The sequence below is a fragment of the Schistocerca gregaria genome, chromosome 4 (genome assembly GCF_023897955.1).
Source record: "Schistocerca gregaria isolate iqSchGreg1 chromosome 4, iqSchGreg1.2, whole genome shotgun sequence".
In the NCBI taxonomy this organism is placed as follows: domain Eukaryota; kingdom Metazoa; phylum Arthropoda; class Insecta; order Orthoptera; family Acrididae; genus Schistocerca; species Schistocerca gregaria.
Genome location: NC_064923.1, coordinates 303105572 through 303126606, shown reverse-complemented (window position 1 = coordinate 303126606; position 21035 = coordinate 303105572). Strand labels below are relative to the sequence as shown.

At 44.2% G+C, this 21035-nt stretch overlaps 1 protein-coding gene across 1 annotated transcript in view; it reads left to right on the top strand.

Moving 5' to 3' along the window:
• Nucleotides 1-8069: 8069 nt before the first annotated feature.
• The window catches only part of LOC126267295 (uncharacterized), a 552396-nt gene continuing 539430 nt past the window's right edge, over nt 8070-21035 (top strand). The window contains exon 1 of the mRNA XM_049972371.1: nt 8070-8333. Within this exon, the coding sequence (XP_049828328.1) occupies nt 8077-8333 (257 nt within the window). The 5' untranslated portion in view covers nt 8070-8076. The remainder of the gene's footprint in view (nt 8334-21035) is intronic.

The following is a 21035-nucleotide window of genomic DNA, read 5'->3' as shown; positions in this document are numbered from 1 at the left end:
AGTGAGCTGACGTTGCACCCTGCGTGTGATACAAGATGCTTTCACGTATACGACAAACCGCCGAAAGGAAAAGAGGATGCCCTCAGAGCACAAGCGACAGACGTAGTTCGTGCCGACAGCAGCCACGATTTGCAGCCAGTTGAATCCATTGCATTCAATAGTCGCCGGCAAGGATTCCTCCACATATCATATGTGACCTCCAGATAAATATACCAAGTGGACAATGGTCTTCTTTCCCGACATGCCCGTTATTTCCCTGAGGGGCTTCATTACCCGTCTAACACTGGAGTTCCCACTGATTAGCATACCCGCCCTCCGCACTTTTCCTAAATTGGTAGGTAAATCGTTACCAGGTAGCAGGCAAGGTACGCCGTGCTGGCAAGATGTGGTATTTACAGTGAGTTGTAGCACATATCTGTTGCCGAGGCATAAGGGGCAGCCGTGAAGCTAATTCCCACTTTCGCCCTTGTCGCAGAGATATATGACCACTGTCTGCCACTCACCCTCGAGTGTGGGCAGGTGGGTCAGATACTGCGCATCGGAAGAGCAAAGATACCACAGCTTTCAGCACTGGTGCCTTTATGTCTTTGCAACTCACAGCTGTGACCTGAAACCTGTCGAACGTGGCTCCCGACAGCAGTGAATTCTCGTCATGTGCGCACGCAACAAGCCCAGTCACAAGGCTATCCACTTTGTACTGAGTAAGAACTGTACAAAATCACGAAAGATACAAAGAATATGTCTGTTAGGTGGTATACTGGTTACGTGACAGATGTGACCTCTCTTCTAGCAGGTGTTTGTCGAAGATCCATGGGGTAGCGGAGGTTCACTTGGTTCTGGAAAATGACACATGTATCCTATGTCTTAAGATAAGACAGAGGGCAGAAGAGTCATAAATCTATTAAAAAGGGGTAGATCATTCTTACATCTGATGCGACCCCTTTGACAAATGAATAGCTGATAAGTAGGATGCTGACGACAGCAACAAGGTGGTCGATGGCCTGTTTATTGACTTTCAGAACACATTTAACACACTTTCCCGATATATATTATTAAACAAAATTTTTGGATTCTGAGTATCAGAGCAAAGGTACTTCTAACAGAAAGAGCAGAATATTTCGTTTAAATGAAGAAAAGTGATTAGAAATAAAAGCCCAATAGTGAGTATGGACGTCAGCGAAGGGCAATAGGATGTTTACTATTTTCCGTACGTATGCCGTAATACACACTATCGTTCTGAAACAGTTCCATTACATATGGGAAGTGCCACTGATAGAAACTGTGCAAAGCGACAGAAATACTTTTTTCGTCTGAATCTACGCAGCTTGCCATCATCAGTAAACGCTAGCGCTGACCTCATCATGACTACTGTGGAATTATGGTAATTATTCTTTTATGCCATACACAACGGAATGATTACTTCTTCCGCTACATAAATGCTACAGGAGAGTAATCACTCACCTCTAGTACTGTATATTGATAGCATACTGACGTCGTCGGATAGCTCTGCTCTGCTATGAAAATGGAGCTGTGCAACAGAACGCTTCGTTGTCCTTGGCTATGGGCAATACAGTCCCAGTGAGAGATTTTGCGTCATTGTTCCATGAGCGAGACTTCGATATATAGGACGTATAGAAAAATGATCTGCAACGTTCAGTATGATGCGCGGGACAGCAAACAACTCTTTTTGTAGAGGCAACCTCTGTCGGAAAATGCACAATTTGGTGGCTCTACGGGCGTTGACTTTTGACAACTATCGTGTCAAACTTCTTCGGATAGTGTTTTCATTCCTAATTAAATATCCAACACATTACGTATTAAAGTAGGATGGACGCTCGTAATGCGCCTGCGCGAAGGGATGTTGAGTGTCACGACAAACTGCCCATTTTTCAAGAGGGAACCAATGCCTAGAAATCCCTGCTTTTGAAACTGTGAGGCGTCAGTGCCTGAGAATAGTTTGCTAGAAAACAATTAGTGCAGGGCATAAAGAAGTAAATTAAAAAAAGGTTCAAAACTTTGAACTTCGCCTTGATTACAGAGAGTACATCACAACATTGATACATACCTTGAAGTTAGTGCGACTGTGCATTCCGTAATTCAGTCAGAAAGTGCATTCGCGATAATCCTGTGATGTTAAACGAATAGCATACGAAATAGTCTTAATAGCACACCACAGTGTATAATCAAGAGATGTAATACACGGTGACCGTGAAACCGGTCCCCTTTTACCAACCCATCGATATGGGTACATGACCTCCACATGATGCCAGACATTAGCATCAAATTGTGCTAGAGCTTCGTCGTTTTGCATCCACATTACCCGACTAAACTGCTGTGCCAAACCATGCAACAGAGTAGGAAGAACCTTTCTGAGAAAATTGAAGTAGATCGGTCGTGTTAGCTTGCCTGGCTTATTTGGTATCACCACATGATGTGATCAACACATATCTTCACTTGGACCTGTAATCACCGATCACTCACTTCTATGTAAATATGAGTGTTGTACAAGTGGATAGTGGAGTCAATACAAGGGGAAGAATTTATGGACGGAAGACTCCTGTTAAGCAGATATTTCGTGGTAAAACGCGCGCCGTCAGTTACGACTATAATGGGCACGGAATCATCGAGACTAGATAGTAACATGACACCTGATTTGATAAATTGTAAGGTGTCAGGCAAATCCAACACATTCCATGAAAACCCTGACATGATAAGCAAATACAGTAGTATGTCACATAGCTCCGATTAAATCGTGACATAAAATTAACCAAAGTAATACGAGTAACGAGTGAGCAAATGGAATACCACAGACTAACACAAGAATGCCTAAATGCATGTCATACCTTCCCACGGTGAGACAGACGCAGTTCCGAGGGGAGAAACGAGAACAGAAGCCGAGAGCAGACCCGTGTTAAGTTAGAAGGCCCTACGATAAGGGACGGACACCCACGTCATCAGCTAACCATGAGGACCACCCCCCAGCCCACGTTAAAAGCTAGAGTCCTCCAGAAGAACTGTATAGATCTCTCGATAACGCTAAAAGGACCACACCAGCTGCAAGTTTTAGTTTGAGACTTTTTCGTGTCTCTGTTACATTGAAAACTTTAAAAACATTGCCCCACCACGAAAAGTATAATATTTCTCATTGGATAGACAGAATTTTTGTAGGCAGAGCTTAAAGTTAACATTGAGACCCTTACTGGTCAGATGAAAACACAGTCAGATAGTTTTTTAAACCAACTTCGGTAAATTGTAGTAAGGAGAAGTTAGGAGAAGGTTGCTTTCGAGACAACGAGGTGAGAGGAGCTGTGCTGCCCGCCGTCCCCTGACGAACACCGACAAGGTATTGAACGCACGCGATGCCGCATAACAGTGCATAAAGCTTCACTCAGAACTGCAGAAGTCTCATCTGTTACACCCCCTTTTTGCGTAATACTAGTGTCGATCGTAGATTAAAGCTCATGGTGTTCACATTTGCTACTTGAAGTAAAAATCTGAAACGCGATGATTTTTCTGTTATATAGTTATTGAGAAGCCACATCAGCCACTGTAATTTACGACAAGTTAGATAAGTAATTAAAGATAATTGAGGGTCACTGTCGACCATTTTGATAGTTTTCTCTTTTGTGAAACTTAATTTAAACCTAGATTATAGATGTGATATGGCATAGGTCATCCTTCGATCCATTGTAGAACTTGGAAACCCATTCAGGGAATATTGGCTCACATTTTTGTTGAATGCAGTTGGTTTTTACCATCCTGTATTAAAACATTTCCTTTTATCAATAGTGCAATTTATAAACGATGTTTTGTGAGTAGAATAAAATTTCCAGTGGTAAACTTAACTGCTTTTTCGACGTTATTTTACCAGCTAAGTAAAAATAGGAAAGCCTTGAACCCCTTCCACTAAATTTAGTTGGTATTAGGATTCTTTTACAGGAAGTACAGTGGAGCTGACGCTGAAATCATTAAGTATTTGGTTATATCATCGCTAGTCTCACTGAACTCTTCTGAATTCTACATGTCATGTGTGGTCTGGCGACTCCTTACCAGCAACAGGTCCCAGGTTCAAACTAGTCAATTCCCAAAAAAAAAAAAAAAAAAAAAAAAAAAAAAAAAAAAAAAAAAAAAAAAAAAAAACCACTCAGAGCGTCTTTGCGCGAAAGTGGTAGGGAGACGCGATATAGAACAAACAAACACCACGCAGAATGTTAGAAAATCACGTTTCTTGCTGCTACGGCGATGGACATTTCCGGATACGCTACCACCCAGGAAAACAGGTGCTTGAAATGTGTATCCCGTCGTGTGGTGATGGGGGCGATATTATGCTGTCGGTACACTGACCTAGCCTTCCATGCGGGCTGTGATAGCAATCGAAGTGATGATTACAGCTGTCGACCACATGGTCATTGTTGTGGACCACCTGCATCCTTTGTTGCTTGACGTCCTCTCCCCGATTTGGGTATATACGCACCGACATACGGGCAAGGCATTAGTGTGGCATTCATGTCTTTCCGAGGTGCGTGCGGTAAATGTGCGTGAACTGTGGCGACGTTATTGCTAAACGCGTCGAAGCAGGACCATAGTGCTGTTATTCTTTTGTTGACCGCCGAAGGACGATCGCCGGTAGACATCCATTGGAGAATGGGAAATGTATATGGAGCAGCACGTCTGTCGAAAACCAACGTTGTGGAATGGTGCCCCAAGTTCGGTGCTGGTCGATCTGGAAGAAACTACGCCAGGTCAAGTGGTTGGTTGGTTGATGTGGAGGAGGGGGTCAAACAGAGAGGACATCGGTCCCATTGGATTACAAAAGGAGGGGAAGGAAGTCGGTCGTGCCATTTCAAAGAGACCATCCCGGCATTTGTCTGAAACGATTTAGAGAAATCACGGTAAACCTACATCAGGATGGCCGAACGCGGGTGTGAACCGTCGTCCTCCCCAATGTGAGTCCAGGGAGCTAAACAATGCGCTACCTCGCTCGGTGAGTTCAAGTGGGAAACACACGAGCACTCACCCTACAACCCTAATCTCTCCCCATGGGATCATCACAACCTCGGTTCCTTAAAACAGGCGTTGAAGGGTCGACAATTCCTGTCGGACGAGGATGTGTAGCAGGCAGCTAGGAAGTTCTTACGCATGCGTATTCAAATACAGAGATATGTATAAGACAACAAATGTCTGGCACAGTTGATAGATGGGTTACTGCTGCTAGAATGCTATAAAGATTTAAGTGAGTTTGAACGCGGTGTCATAGAGGGCGCAGGAGCGACGGAAACAGCATCTCCGAGGTTGCGACGAAGTGGGGGTTTTCGCATACGACCATTTCATGAGTGCACAGCGAATATCAGGAATCCGGTAAAATATCAAATTTCGGACATCGCTGCTACCGGGAAAAGATCCTGCAAGAACGGAACCAACGACGACTGAAGAGAATCGTTCAAAGTGACAGAAGTGCAACCCTTACGCAAATTGCTGCAGATTTCAATGCCGGGCCATCAACAAGTGTGAGCTTGCGAACCATTCAACGAAACATCATCGATATGGCCTTTGGGAGCCGAAGACCCACTCGTATACTCATGATGACTGCACGACACAAAGCTTTACGCCTCGCGTGGGCCGGTCAACACTGACATTGGACTCTTGATGACTGGACGGACGAGTCTCGTTTCAAATTGTATCGAGCGGAAGGACATGTGCGGATATGGAAACAACATCATGATTCCATGGACCGTGGATGTCAGCAGGGAACTGTTAAGCTGGTTCAAAAATGTTGAGACGTGTGTGAAATCTTATGGGATTTAACTGCTGAGGTCATCAGTCCCTAAGCATACACACTAATTAACCTAAATTATCCTAAGGACAAACATACTTACCCATGCCCGAGGGAGGACTCGAACCTCCGCCGCGACCAGCCGCACAGTCCATGACTGCAGCGGCTAGACCGCTCGGCTAATACCGCGCGGCATTAAGTTGGTGGAGGATCTGTAAAGGTGTGGGGCGTGTGCACTTGGAGTGATACAGGACATAGGAATCCTAGTACGTCTAGATACGACGCCGACAGGTGACACGTACTGAAGCGTTCTGTCTGGTCACCTACATCCATTCATGTTCACTGTGCATTCCAACGGACTTGGGCACTTCGAGCAGGACAATGCGACACACTGCACGTCCAGAGTTGCTACAGAGTGGCTCCAGAAATACTCTTCTGAGTTCAAACACACCTGCAGGCCACCAAATTCTCCAGACGCGAACATTATTGAGGCATACCTAGGATGCCTTTCAACGTGCTGTTCAGAAGAGATCTCCACCCGCTCGTACTCTTACAGATTTATGGACAGCCCTGCAGGATTCATGGTGTCAGTTCCTTGCAGCACTACTTCAGACATTAGTCGAGTCCTTGCCACGTCGTGTTGCGCACTTCTGCGTACTCGCGGCGGCTCTACACGTTCCTCACAAGCGACTTCTAATCAAGCTGTGGGCCTATGGGGTATCGTCTCAGTTGTGCGACTGGATTCGTGATTTCCCGTCAGTAAGGTCGCAGTTCGTATTAATAGACGGCAAATCATCGAGTAAAACTGAAGTGGTATCAGGTGTTCCCCAGGGAAGCGTCCTGGGACCTCTGCTGTTCCTGATCTATGCAAATGACCTGAGTGACAGTCTGAGCAGTTCTTTTAGGTGGTTCGCAGATGATGCTGTAATTTACCGCCTAGCAAGGTCATCTGAATACCAGTATCAGTTGCAAAGCGATTTAGAAAAGATTGCTGTATGGTGTGGCAGGTGGCAGTTGACGCTAAATGACGAATAGTGTGAGGTGATCCACATGAGTTCCAAAAGAAACCCGTTGGAATTCGATTACTCGATAAATAGTACAATTCTCAAGGCTATCAATTCAACTAAGTACCTGGGTGTTAAAATTACGAACAACTTCAGTTGGAAAGACCACATAGATAATATTGTGGGGAAGGCGAGCTAAAGATTGCGTTTCATTGGCAGGACACTTAGAAGATGCAACAAGTCCACTGAAGAGACAGCTTACACTACACTCGTTTGTCCTCTGTTAGAATATTGCTGCGCGGTGTGGGATCCTTACCAGGTGGGATTGACGGAGGACATCGAAAGGGTGCAAAAAAGGGCAGCTCGTTTTGTATTATCACGTAATAGGGGAGAGAGTGTGGCAAATATGTTACGCGAGTTGGGATAGAAGTCATTAAAGCAAAGACGTTTTTCGTCGTGGCGAGATCTATTTACGAACGCGAAAATATTTTCTTGAGCCCAACCTACATAGGTAGGGATGATGATCAAAATAAAATAAGAGAAATCAGAGCTCGAGCAGAAAGGTTTAGGTGTTCGTTTTTCCCGCTCGCTGTTCGGGAGTGGAATGGTAGGGAGATAGTATGATTGTGGTTCGATGAACCCTCTGCCAAGCACTTAAATGTGAATTGCAGAGTAGTCATGTAGATGTAGATATTAGGCATATGTACCAGTTTCTTTGGCCCTTCAGTGTGCCCACAAATCATTGGCTCATTACTTAGAACAATTGTGTAACCTCGTAGGTCCGGAAACGTGCCATGGGCTTGGCGATTCCGTGCCATGGAGATCGCTGATGTATTGTGTCCCGAAGGTGGACCAACGCGGGCCCGCGGAAGTGGCCAAGCGGTTCTAGGCGCTACAGCCTGGAGCCGTGCGACCGCTACGGTCGCAGGTTCGAATCCTGCCTCGGGCATGGATGTGTGTGATGTCGCTAAGTTTGAGTAGTTCTAAGTTCTAGGGGACTGATGACCTCAGATGTTAAGCCCCATACTGCTCCGAGCCAGTTGAACCATTTTTGGAGCAACGCGCTGTTAAGCAGATGGTAGTGTTTTGGCTCTCGTGTGCTCGGAAGCAGAGCAGTGCGTCTGTGCGTGGAGGGCGGTCGCCCGGAAGGGAAGTCGCAGAGCCGCGGCGGAGACGGCGACAAGTGCGGCGGCGGCGGCTGCCGCGGCGGCACACTTTCCCCCTCCGCGGCCCACGCGGCGGCGGCGGCGGCCGGGCAGCCGGTCGTCGCGGCGGCGCGCTGGCGCAGTCCCGTGCGAGATGCGGCCGCCGCTCCTGCTCGCGCTGCTCGTGCTGCTGTCGCCGCCGCGGCTCGCGCCCCCCGGCTCGGCCGCCGCCAAGGCGCCGCCGCCGCCGCCCCAGGCGTCGCGCCTGCCCCGGACTAGCGCTGTCAGCGCCTCCCTGCGCGCCGCCGCCGCCGCCGCCGCCCCCGCGGCCGCCGCCTCCACCGCCGCCCCTGCACCGCCCGCCTCCCGAAACCAGACCGGCAGGCCCGGAGGAGCCAGCCTCAGAGCCAGGTAGGGCCGCCTTCTCTTAGGTCAGAGGCCGGCGCAGGTGCGCCACGCGGTCGGCCCGGCCTCGCTACGACGCGTTCTCCGCCGTGCGTTAATCTCGACATACGTACTCGGCGAGTCAAAGTAACTCCGTTGTCGGGGGCTACACAGTGAAACAGAATCACTTCCCCACTTCGCTAAAGGCACAGCGGAGAATCTCGTTGGTGCTCTATACACAGGTTGAATCGCGTAAGACGTAGCACCCTTTTATTTCCCAAAGTGTTCAAGAAATAAAAATGTAATTTTAGGCACATGAAAATGAACAGGGGCATGTAATTGATTGAAAACTTAATAAACCCTTTCATCAACCGACATACTGAAGTTAGAATTCTTCTTTTATTGGCGTTCCAGAGCTCTTGATAAGACGTTCAGTGACAATGCTTGAAAGACAAAGTAGCCGGAATCTGCTATTGCCTTGAAAACACCATCAAGTTGGGCCCTTACGCCAGGCTCTGTAGTCGTATATGGCAAGAATATAGTCTTGCGGTAATAAGATAAAACATATTTATGATTTTGTTCTTAGCTGTTATTTTTTCACAGACTGTCGTATTTAAAAGCAGTCGTCCGCTACACTATTGCATTTTTTTTTTTGGGGGGGGGGGGAGGAGAGGTTTACCAGTTACGACATATTATTCAGCTATCTTCGGAAGTTCAATAGTGGCTCACAATCTTTGACAAGCCGAAGTCAAATTATGTTCGGACAATTAAGATGTCCTAATTCGACGACTGTTTAACCATATTATAAGCCAGTATTGAATTTCCAGGGCTGACAGATTAATCTGTCGAAACCGGTTAAATCCAATAAAAGATTCTTATTGTGCAACTGACGTATGATTTTGCTTTGAGGGTAAAAAAAATTCCTTGTAGTTTTACTTTATAACGAACTGGCTAGTTACAGGTACAGCTAAAATTGTTGCGAGAGGAACTGTCTAATTACTCCTAGCGTAGCAGCAGGAGCTTTGTAAACTGTACTTCCTCATGTTCAAACGAATAGATTTTGTGGAAACATGTAAACAGTCCGTAGGCTTGACGGTGACAGCCTGGCAGGAGAACCACACCTGGCGGTGTTTACAAACGCAGCAGTCTATTCCGGCCGCTTCCCTTTCCGTTCCAACACACTCCTCTGATAATTTTGAGAAGTTTCAACGCCAACATTAATATTCGGTATATCATTACCACTTACTGACATTAATCACTCCCCGTTTTATTCATTTCACGCTAATCGAGGAGACGAAGCATGACTACATGTTTTCAGACATACCCCAATCTCATCTGATTTTCACGTATCAGACGTGAGGAAGAGATAAACACAATACAGTTGTTGCCCGTTCTATCTTGAATTCTGTTTCTCTAAATTTATCCAGATGGAGAATCCGTCCATGATTCACGTTTAAGTTAGTAGAGCACTTTCACGTGTTCTACATCCATTTCTTAAGGTCTTAGTAACACATACCTGAATTACTTAGATCTGTGCTAACACGCCTACTTGAGGACAACAAACGCCGCTGTATTCGTAGCACACGCTCACATTTTCCAGAATTCTCCCAATATATGTGAGTGATCCATTACCCTTCCCCTCCACTGATTTCATTTTTAACTCTATATGATGTCACATCGTAGCTACTTCAATAAAATTATTGTGTTTAAAAGTTTGCCATTATTCTTGCAACACGGGTTCTTTTTCTTGGTCGTATATATTACCTTGCATTATCAACATGTAGTGAGAACTGTCTTTTAGTACATCAAGTGAAAGTAATTTCTTTCACTTTTCCTACCCTTGCAATAGTTTTATCGTCACCAATACTGAATTAATACTTCATCCAACAGAAGTTTCGAAGTGGGGGCAACCATTATCTTGTAGAAATCTTACTGTTTTCAGTCCGTTGTTTAGGCAAGTATTTAACACATGGAGCAGGAATTCTAGGATTACAAGCATGAATGCAGCGAATCTTTTACATACACATAACTGTCTTGTGCTTACCAGCGCCGTTCGCTAAAACTATTGCCACTTTAGTAGAAAAGGATATGAGTAAGATATCGTGAGAAACATAACCACAATAGCAAACTGTTGGTTTGTCTGTTGAAAGATACACTCTCGGAATTTTATGAATAAACAGTTCGAGATTCACAACTTCTTCCTTGATTCAATTCTGAAATTGTCCGCCTGTTTTTTTCTCCTAAGTCTTCTATACAGTGATATTTTAACTGATGTTCCGTAAGTAAGTATTTTATTTATATAGCTACAATGAGCAACTATACTGAAGGCTTTTCGGTCCTCACGAAATACCAACCATCTTCAAGTCCGCTATCTAAAACCTTCTGGATCTACTTAAGCAATCTCGGTTTCACTCGGAGAATGAAGTAGGCAGAAGATCTTCTTTATATTTTGTAGACATCCTGTGAGTATGAAAAGCGGAAACTGATGTGTCACAAAAGCTCCCGGGATCAAAAGATACATGAAATCCATTAAACAATTACGTTATTGCATTTTATTCACTGAATCAAATAATCAATGACGTCTTTCTTCTTCAACAACTTGAATGTTGTTGTTTCACTACTTTCTCGTTACTTGTAAATATTATTTTGTCGATTAGGTTGTTTTAACTACGTGTTATCTCTGTTTACATTCATTCAGAACCTAAACTCCCACGGCCTTTCGAAGATACCACGTTTTTTCTTTCCATTCTTCTGAAATCAATTCACTTGTCTTACGCTCAGTTTATTCTGTAGAAGAAACAATTCTCCGTTCATTTTAAAATACCCCTACGTTTGGGTTGTATTTGTCCACACGTCTTCCGTTTCTGCGATTTTGATGATCAAAATCTTACACCATTTCCATACGACTTTTCGCCTCACACCACTGTTTTCTTAAGGGAATACGTAGACGAACACTCGGAATTTTTCAGTTATTTCAGATATATTGAGAAGTAGTGGTGGAAAATGTAAAATTAGTATACTATTTATTTTTCACCTTCACTTATTCGGTTCTTTGTTCATACTGACAAGACCTTTACCTTGACTGAGACAAGGTCACCTTTTCTCTACGCAAACACAGTCACCAGCAGATACGGCAGAACCGAAATTTCACTGTTTATGTATTTCTGTTGCAGCAGAAATCGGAAAATATTTTTCATTTTTCCAGTATGATAATATCATTGTGTAGTTTAATGTTACATAAACCTCACATAGATTTTGAAAAAAACATAAGGTTCAGTTATTTGTAGAGTATGAACGTCGCCATTAGTCATACATTCGCTCTATTTAGTTTCACTGGAAAAAGTTCAGTGTAACTAAGACACAGTGAATAAGGCAGGTGATGTGTTTGGAGTAACAGATGGGCTGAAATCTTGGCATTTATGTCTTAATTTAAGTGTTTCATTGGCTTCGTGGATAGCTTTAGGCGTTCTGCGAACAATCTCCTCAGCAAGGTCATTGTTGTTCCCATCTGCAGTCGCCAGTTAATGTTTCCTCGCAGTAGCCAGGATTCTTTCAGAAAAGAATTGGCCGCATTTTTCATTTCAATCAGTACTTGGCAGGCGTCCACGCGTCGTCATTTTTGTTATGGAATCAAGGTGTGCGGAACAATTTTTCACACTCTTCTCTCTTCTTAACATTATTCTGGATTGTCTTGACGACTGGATTTAGAGTCGTTGCCACAATGCAGTTTGTGACACACTATGTTCGCAAGTCCACTACTTATCACTGCCTGCTCACAAGTGACTGGTTCAGTGCATAGCTATTGTTTACTTATCTTAATTCAAGCTAACATTGTAGCTCCTGCGGTGACATAGCTTTCACGCTAAGAATATAGTGAGTATCTGAACTACTTGTTAAAAAATGGATGAATGAGGGAAGTTCAGATCAAATAATAAAGAAAATAGAAATACATATGAAATACGGTTTTGGAACATATAGTTTCAGTGTCAGATGCATCTGCAGTATATTACTTTGTAACGGTTTTAAGATAATTCTTACATTTTTCGAACGCCTATACATCCTCTACAACGAGTACGCTGCCAAAGCCGAGATGTTATCCTCAGCAACTTTTGATATTACTGTGCGAATAGTCTACTTCAGCAGGACCGATGTTTTCAGCAAAGCGCGTTCAATAATTACCTGTGGTCCACAGAAGTCACCTCATTGCGCCAGCCGAGAGTCAGCCAATCCTCAAGTGCCTGTGTGGCGTTCTTTGAGACGACAGTTGTGTTTAGAACCAAAAAGGATTCAGTTGCTGCGTGATAATGATCGTTACATGTCTAAAGAAGCTAAGCATATATGGCCATCAGTATCGTATTCACCAAAGGATGGGAATCTCCGTCCACCCCATCTGTCTGCGTCTAGAGTGCATCCCACGCGCAAATGTCTGCTTGGCGTGAATCTGTAGCTGGACGTGAATACTAGCTCGGCGTTTGCCTCCGCCTAAAAACCACATCCATGTGCCCGGCTCACAAGTCCTTGTCGTTAATCTGCGAGGCGGAATGGATCCGGATCAGGTGCCTCCCCGTATCCCAAAAGCGGCTCGTTAACGCACTCGGGTATCCAGGTGGGTCTCAATTGCTACAAGACGCCGTTTATGTGCCTCCCCTTCCAACAAGTTTGGGTGAAATGGAAGGCTGCATATCAATGACATTGAATGCAGTAAGTATAGACAATTAAATTTCCGTAATTTGTTACTCTGTCTGGACATCTCATAGTCGATCTACCTCCTCCTCCTCCCATCATTTACGGTTAAAACTTTATCGTACAATCGGTTAATTCATATCGCGTGCCGAATAAGAACAATACCGTGTACTACATGTGCGTTTTCTTCGTAATGAGACCTGAATTTCACTTGGCCCTATCTTTAAATGAGACTGAGAAGCGCATCACGCCCCCGCATGATTCGCGGCGGACTACAGCCGCGGCCGATGATATTTGAAGCGGCGTGTTAGAAGGCCGAGGCATCGCGCTCACTGCGCTGCGTTGCGTAAGCGGCGATGCGCCTTTAAACTCGTGCTCCGTTGATGTGGCCACTCACGACCGGCCGGCCGGGAGAACGGGTTAGCGGACTCAGGCGTAAACACATCATCCTCGCGCCGCCGACGACCACCTGTGTTTTCGCCCCCGGAACACCTTAAGGTCGCCGTGATTTGTTTCTGGTATCGCCCCTCCATCGCCGTAAAGCTGAAAACAGGGAACGCGTCAACGCGGAATTTGCCGCTCGCTAACTCCAGTAGAATTACGCTTATAAACCACTCAGTGCTGTTTCCGTACTATATTCTGAAGTCACAGAAGAGCCGCTGCGCATAATTTCGCCACAGCCTTAGCTAAAAAGAAAGGTGCAGTGAACCCGGGGTGTTCATACACTGAAGGAGAAAATGGCAACATCAAAAAGTAATTGCTGTAGAGTTATGAAACTTTGGGAATACATTTGACTACGTAATACATGGTGTTACTAAAAGGTACGGCCAAACTTTCAGGAAACATTCCTCACACACAAAGAAAGAAAATATGTTATGTGGACATGTGTCCGGAAACGCTTACTTTCCATGTTAGAGCTAATTTTATTACTTCTCTTCAAATCACATTAATCTTTGAATGGGAACACACAGCAACAGAACGTACCAGCGTGGCATCAAACACTTTGTTACAGGAAATGTTCAAAATGTCCTCCGTTAGCGAGGATACATGCATCTACCCTCCGTCGCATGGAATCCCTGATGCGCTGATGCAGCCCTGGAGAATGGCGTATTGTATCACAGCCGTCCACAATACGAGCACGAAGAGTCTAGACATTTGGTACCGGGGTTGCGTAGACAAGAGCTTTCAAATGCCCCCATAAATGAAAGTCAAGAGGGTTGAGGTCAGGAGAGCGTGGAGGCCATGGAATTGGCCCGCCTCTACCAATCCATCGGTCACCGAATCTGTTGTTGAGAAGCGTACGAACACATCGACTGAAATATGCAGGGGCTCCATCGTGCATGAACCACATGTTGTGTCGTACTTGTAAAGGCACATGTTCTAGCAGCACAGGTAGAGTATCCCGTATGAAATCATGACAACGTGCTCCACTGAGCAAAGGTGGAAGAACGTGGGGCCAATCTAGACATCACCAAAAATACCTGCCCAAACATTCACAGAAAATCTCTGTTGATGACGTGATTGCACAATTGCGTGCGGATTCTCGTCAGCCCACACATGTTGATTGTGAAAATTTACAGTTTGATCATAAGAATCGCGGAAGTACAGTACATACTGACGAAACTAAAATGAGCTCTAACATGTAAATTAAGAGTCTCCGGACACATGTCCACGTAACATATTTTCTTTATTTGTGTGTGAGGAATGTTTCCCGAAAGTTTGGCCGTACCTTTTTGTAACACCCTGTATATTTAAGAGACTAAAATTGTGAAAGCACGGGTTATTGTAAGCGGGAAGAAGTCGTAAACGCCGGACTGTTGAATGCAAGCGTGAAAACTAGCGTGCACTGTGTTGTAAGGTGTCGGATATCAGTTTGTGGGACTGAGTTCCGTGTCTATGTGTGTGTTGGGGCTTATGGGCGCTCAACGTCGAGGTCATCCGCGCTCTCCGTGTCTGTGGCATTTGGTCGGCCAATACAGGTACGGTTAATGCTGTTTGTGGATGACTGAAAGTGTCGTCCGTTGATGTCTCATATGTGCTCGACCGGACACAGATTTGGTGACTGAGCAGGCTAGGACAACATGTAGACATTCTGTAGACCAGGTTGGTTACAACAGCGGTATGTGGGCCAGAGTTATCCTGTTAGAAAACACCCCCTGGGATGTTGTTCATGAATGGCAGCACGACAGGTCGAATCACCAGATTGACGTACAAATTTTTGGTCCTCCCACTGTCAAACGAAATCGCACTCAAGACCGTAACTCCAATTCTAGGACCAGTGTGTGGAGTACGCAGACAAGTTAGTTGCAGGCCCTCAACCGGCCTACCCAACACACGGCCATCACTGTCATCGAGTCCTAACCAGCTTTCATCAGGAAACCCAATAGACCTCCATCCTGCCATCCAGTGATCTCTCGCTTGACACCACTGAAATCGAAAATGGCGGTGCAGTCAGTGTAATGCACAATACAGGGCGTCTGGCTCGGAAATGTCCTTGACGTAACCGCTTATTAACACTTCTTTGTGTCACTGTGGTGCCAAATGCTGCTCAGATTACAGCACCAGAAGCAGTACGGTGCGCTAGAGCCGTACACGGAATACGATGATCCTTCCTCTCCCGTGGTGCCACGTGGCCATACAGAGCCCGGTCTCCAGTGACCACCGCTGCCAGAACTCAATTACAGTGGCTACATTCCTTTCAAGTATTTCTGCAATATCGCAGAAGGAACATTCTGCTTCGCACAGCTCTATTACAAGACCTCGCTCAAACTCAATGAGGTGCTGATAATGGTGTCTCTGTCGCCTTAAAGGCATTCTTGACTGGCATCAAACCACCACGTCAAATGTCAAAGGCAACTAACGCTCACGATCATTACAGCGTGCGTTTAAAGCAAACCTTATTTGCGTTCTCATAGTGGCGTAACTAGTGCCACTTTTATGCGACTGGTGCAAAATTTCAGTAGATTTCATCTTTCAGTTGTGAAACACACATACCAACTTTCGTTTATGTCGCACAACTTCTTCTTGGTGTTACGGTTTTTTTTCAGTCAGCGTATTTTACGTCATATAGACCTGTCAGCTTCTCCTCCTGCCTTGCCTTTCCCCGTTCCTGTATGCGGTCAGCTTTGTTATATGGGTTGTGGCAATGTTAATGATTCAGTTGCTGACCGGATGCCTTTCCTGACACCACCGCTCCTCCATTGATAGGATTTGTGTACCTCCTCTGCTTGAATCTAGAGTAAATCTCATGTTCAAGTGGAAGAACGTTTTCTAAATGTTTGCATAGCGTGTATCTGTGACAGAATGTGGGTGCTAGCCTGATGTTTATCTAGCTGGACATTTTAGCTGCATGACTGTAAATTGCACACTACTGAGGTGAGCGCTAGTGAAGTGTTTTCTTTATAGTTCTGCATTTAGAAGTACTCTGCAATTCGCAATTAAGTACCTGGCAGAGGGTTGATCGAGCCACCTTCAAGCTACTTCTCTACCGTTCCACTCTTGAAAAGCGCAAAGGAAATACGAGCACTTAAATTGTTCCGTAAGAGCTCTGATTTCACTCATTTTATTTCTATGATCATTTCTCCCTATGTTTCTAGTCGCCAGTAAAATATTTTTGAATTCGGAGGAGAACGTTAGAGATTGAAATTTCTTGAAAAGATCTGGTTGTAACGAGAAACAGCTTTATTTTAACGATAGCCATCCCAACGCACGGATCATATCCGTTACAGTCTCTTAGCTTTGGTTGCGATAGTACGAAAGGAGCTGCCCTTCATTGAACTTTATCGATGTCTCCTGTCAACCTTGGCACTAATGGTAAGTTATCGTTCGTATGGTTTCTGGTAGCGGTCTCTCTGGTGCGTCTCGCTCTCCCGTCTAATCGCCCACTCTCCAACGTGCGTCTTGAAGAGAGGGTTGCAACATAGAAACAAAACCAGTTTTACGTTCTCTATTTCAACTGATGCAGTTCAGTTACAGCTTCATCGAGAATACGGCACAGCACGTCCTACACTTCAAAGCATTCGACGATGGTGCCAGCAGTTTCTTAACACTGTTTACTTATGCTCGTTTAAGGTGTAAAGCGCATTCAACATTTACAGTTGGATCACAGGGATTTACTCCTGGTGTCAGCCGAGAAGTAGGCCATTCCTCAAGTGTCTTTCTGGAGTGTTTGTGTTTCAAACCACACAGAATTTAGTTGCTACAAGATTCCGCTTATGTGCTACCCCTTCGAACAATTAAACTGCGATGCCACAGTGAATACAGTAACTCCCTACATGCTAGCAAACGCATGGTACGAGTTTGATTATCGTCTGCGTCCTTGTCGTGCGGTCGGTGGAGGGCACATTGAAACATTTTTGAAAGATAAACAACCCTATACATAATTCTTAACAGTACTCCAAAGTCTCATGCGCGTGCTTATAAATGATACACCCTTATAATCGGGTGGTTTCCCTGAAAATACTGAGTGAGGTGGCTGAGTGCTTAGCACACTGGACTCACATTCGGAAGGACCATTGCAATCCGCGTCCGACCAAGGTTTGAGGTTTCCGTGATTTTCCTAACTCGCTTCAGGCTTCCTCTCTTATGACATCCACATCGAAGGGACATTAAACCATAATCTACCTTTCTTCTTTCGAAAATAAACACTTTTCAGTCCTACGCATAAGTTAATATTTACTTTCAGTTTCTATCTTCATTCACATAAAAGATAAAATTTTGTAGAATCGGATGAATCTCTTTGAAACAGCCTATAGAAGAGCGTGGAAAAGAGAAAAGGGAATGAATGGAACATGATATGTTGATGCATCCTACTTCACTTCGAAAACTACTAGTGCGACCCTAGGTAAAGATTCCTATCGAGCGACTATCTTAAAAGCGACAGTGCTGTATGACGGCCCCCCAGATAATGCCGAGCGGTCAATAAAAACAAGCATCGTCTTGCATTTACTTTCTTCAGGCGCGGTGGCACCCTTTCTCCGCGTGGTGGAAAGATTGCGTCTTCAGCGTATCTGTTTAAGTGGCCGTGATGAATTCGCGTACAGTAGTGTAGTGCCTGTTAGCATACCGTATCTTACTCTTCTATACTCTTTGCTAAACGGGTTCGTGCCTAATGTGGCGTAATGTTTCCGGAGGTTTTTCACGTTGAATGAATGTGCAGTTACGCAAAGTGAGATCGTAATCCGTCACAAATATCTGGATCTGCCGACATGGAGTAGAGTGGATAACTTTTTGTGTAAAGCCTATGTAATTAAATTAGATTTAATACGTTTTGCAACCAGACCGCGACAAGGAATGTCTGTTTTATTGGCATATCGATTAATAGCGTAAAGTTGCATTTAACGGTGATCAGAACAGTGAAATCAGGAACAACGTTCACCACATATTCCACATCAAACCAAATTGATGTTGTATCCCAGAGTTGTAATAGAACTAGAATCTAAGTGGCAGTGTAACGACTGCGAAGAGTCCATTTGATACAAGTTAACTAAGGATACAAACTGTCTCATTTCTGAATACCAATATCACCTGATAATAATAGATGATGACGAATTTCTCTACACCTATATCACTTAATAACAATAGATAAAGATATAAAGGAAGAAAGAGAGGATGAATCCTATTGTCAGTACACAATCAACTCTTCTCGAATACCAACATGGTGGGGCCAAAGTGGGGTTGAGAGGGAGGGAGGAGGAATCTGGGAGGGGGGGGGGGGGGGAGGAGAGAGATTACTACATCATCCTAAGGAAGGGCCACCATCTTCACTGACACAGGCCCTCATCCGACGACATACTGATCAGAGGTAGGAGATTTAACCCATATATTGGCACATAGTTTGATATAAACGAAATGCATTTGCACCTGCGAATACGAACAACCATCAGATGTATAAGAGAATGACGACAAAAGAAATTTGTGCCGGTTCGGGACTCGAACCCGGCTTTCCCGCCTTACGCAACCGATCGCTTTAACCGATTTGGCTATCCGTGTACGACTCACGACCAGACTCAAACTTCCATATGTCGTCGTTCCTGCGTCACAGCTGTACTCGTCCACACATCATATAATTCCCGACAGGGAAGCACATTCAACTGAAATCGCTGCCCGATATCGCGGAATAATGCGATATTGCAGTGCCTGTGCTATTAAGAAGAATGATGCGATGTTCGTTTGGATACGCTTAACAACACAGGCGCTACAATATCGTACATAGTTTGACGATCAGACATTGCGTGTCACTGACTTTTCCAATCAAATACTGGAGATAATCTTTTTTGTTTCCCACAACCATGACTCGAACTGGTTACCTCTAGGTCGAGCGCTACTGTTGTAGCGTGTGTTACAGACGCCGGCTACAGGTACAGACAGTGTGGTCACTAATTTAATTCGAATAATTTACACACAGTCTAGCGGTCAGGAATGGTATTCACCTTATATCTGGCTTAAATTTCTTCTGTTGACGACCGCCGGGATGGAGTCAGGCAGCTTTCAGACTGAATGCTTCTTTGCTGCCGAAATATAGTGATCTCCGGTACCTGTAGTGGCAAGGAAATGCTTTGAAATCCGTGTTGTACCACTATAATTGCCATATTGCACAATAAAATTATTATTCTTAATAATTTTATCGATGACTTTCATTGTCACTTTCTCTAAATATATGTTCAGCGATTGTCGGTGGCTTTACGGAATAAAATAAAATACAACAATACATAAAATAAATCTCGTACGTGAAAATAAAATTCCTATGTGGGCTCTCATCGAAGAGGACCTCATTTAATCGCCGTTGTTTCATTGCCAGACGGACAGCTCGTGGAAGAATGATGGAAGACACAAAATAGTGGCAGCACGTAATAAAATCAATGAAAATTCGTAAGATATACTTTCTTTGCATGAAGCTTGCAATCGAATCTTACACAATATTAAATACAATTCAATAAAAAAAGTTCTCTAGCGATGTAAGAACATGAACACGCAGAATGCCTAAGATGAAGAGAATGAGTGATGTACAAAAAGTATCTTCTAACGATGTTGGACGCGAATCAACATAAACGGAGATAGATTCCGGAAGCAAAGTTGAAATATTGACTTCAAATTACTTACAATTACGAGAAAAATTGTTATAGACAGTTTAGCAAAGTCATGGCACTTATTAAATGTCACGCCTTGATCATTCCATTGCTTTTTACATTTTAACCCTAATTCATACATATGTTGTTTTACTAGATGCACCATCAGATAATGAGAAGCTATAACTGAAGAGAAATATTGTGGCAGTTAAAAGGACAAGGAAGTAGAGATTTGATGAGATACTGAATATTAATAAAGGAAATAAATTTCGTGAATAACTCTGCGATCACGTATTTTTTTTTTTAATAAAGCCGTCTAGGCCTTTTAAGACATTTATTTCTTTATAACGACACGTTGGTTGCTGCTGTCATAAGACTGGAAGTAAGAACTTGCAATAAAACCTATGCACAAGTAGGGCGTTAACTCTTAGGCATAGGTTTTTGTTGAAACTGAAACTGAATATTGTTTTCGTATGTATGTATATAAAACTGTAATTACAGCTCGACAGACATCAAGTACTGTTTGTGATCACGCAGCGACGACTTTTCGAGACTACAGATAGTATATAGGCTGAAATTGTCGAGTTGACATTTCCTCAAACTTGCTTAGAAACTTCAATAGAAAATTTTAAAAACGTTTCATGTTTTTTTGTTAGTATTATTAGTTAGGGTCTTTTGGTTGTTAGTAGAATACAGTGAGGCTGTCTAGTATTGCGTTGTAACAAACGGGGAAGTGATTTAGTTATTACGGCACTCTAGCTCCTCACACTGCAATGGAGTCTGACGTGTGGTAGGCGTAGGGAAGGCTGCAACCCGCTCCGCTGCGGTGTCTGGCTTCGAGCCTACATCACACACAAGCTGCTACATCGTCGCGAAGGCCCGTCCAGCTGCTGTCCCCAATGGCCATGTTTTTCTGTACATACTTGCCCTACTAAAGTTGAACCGTGAAATGGGAGTATCGCCGATTTACGTATTCGAT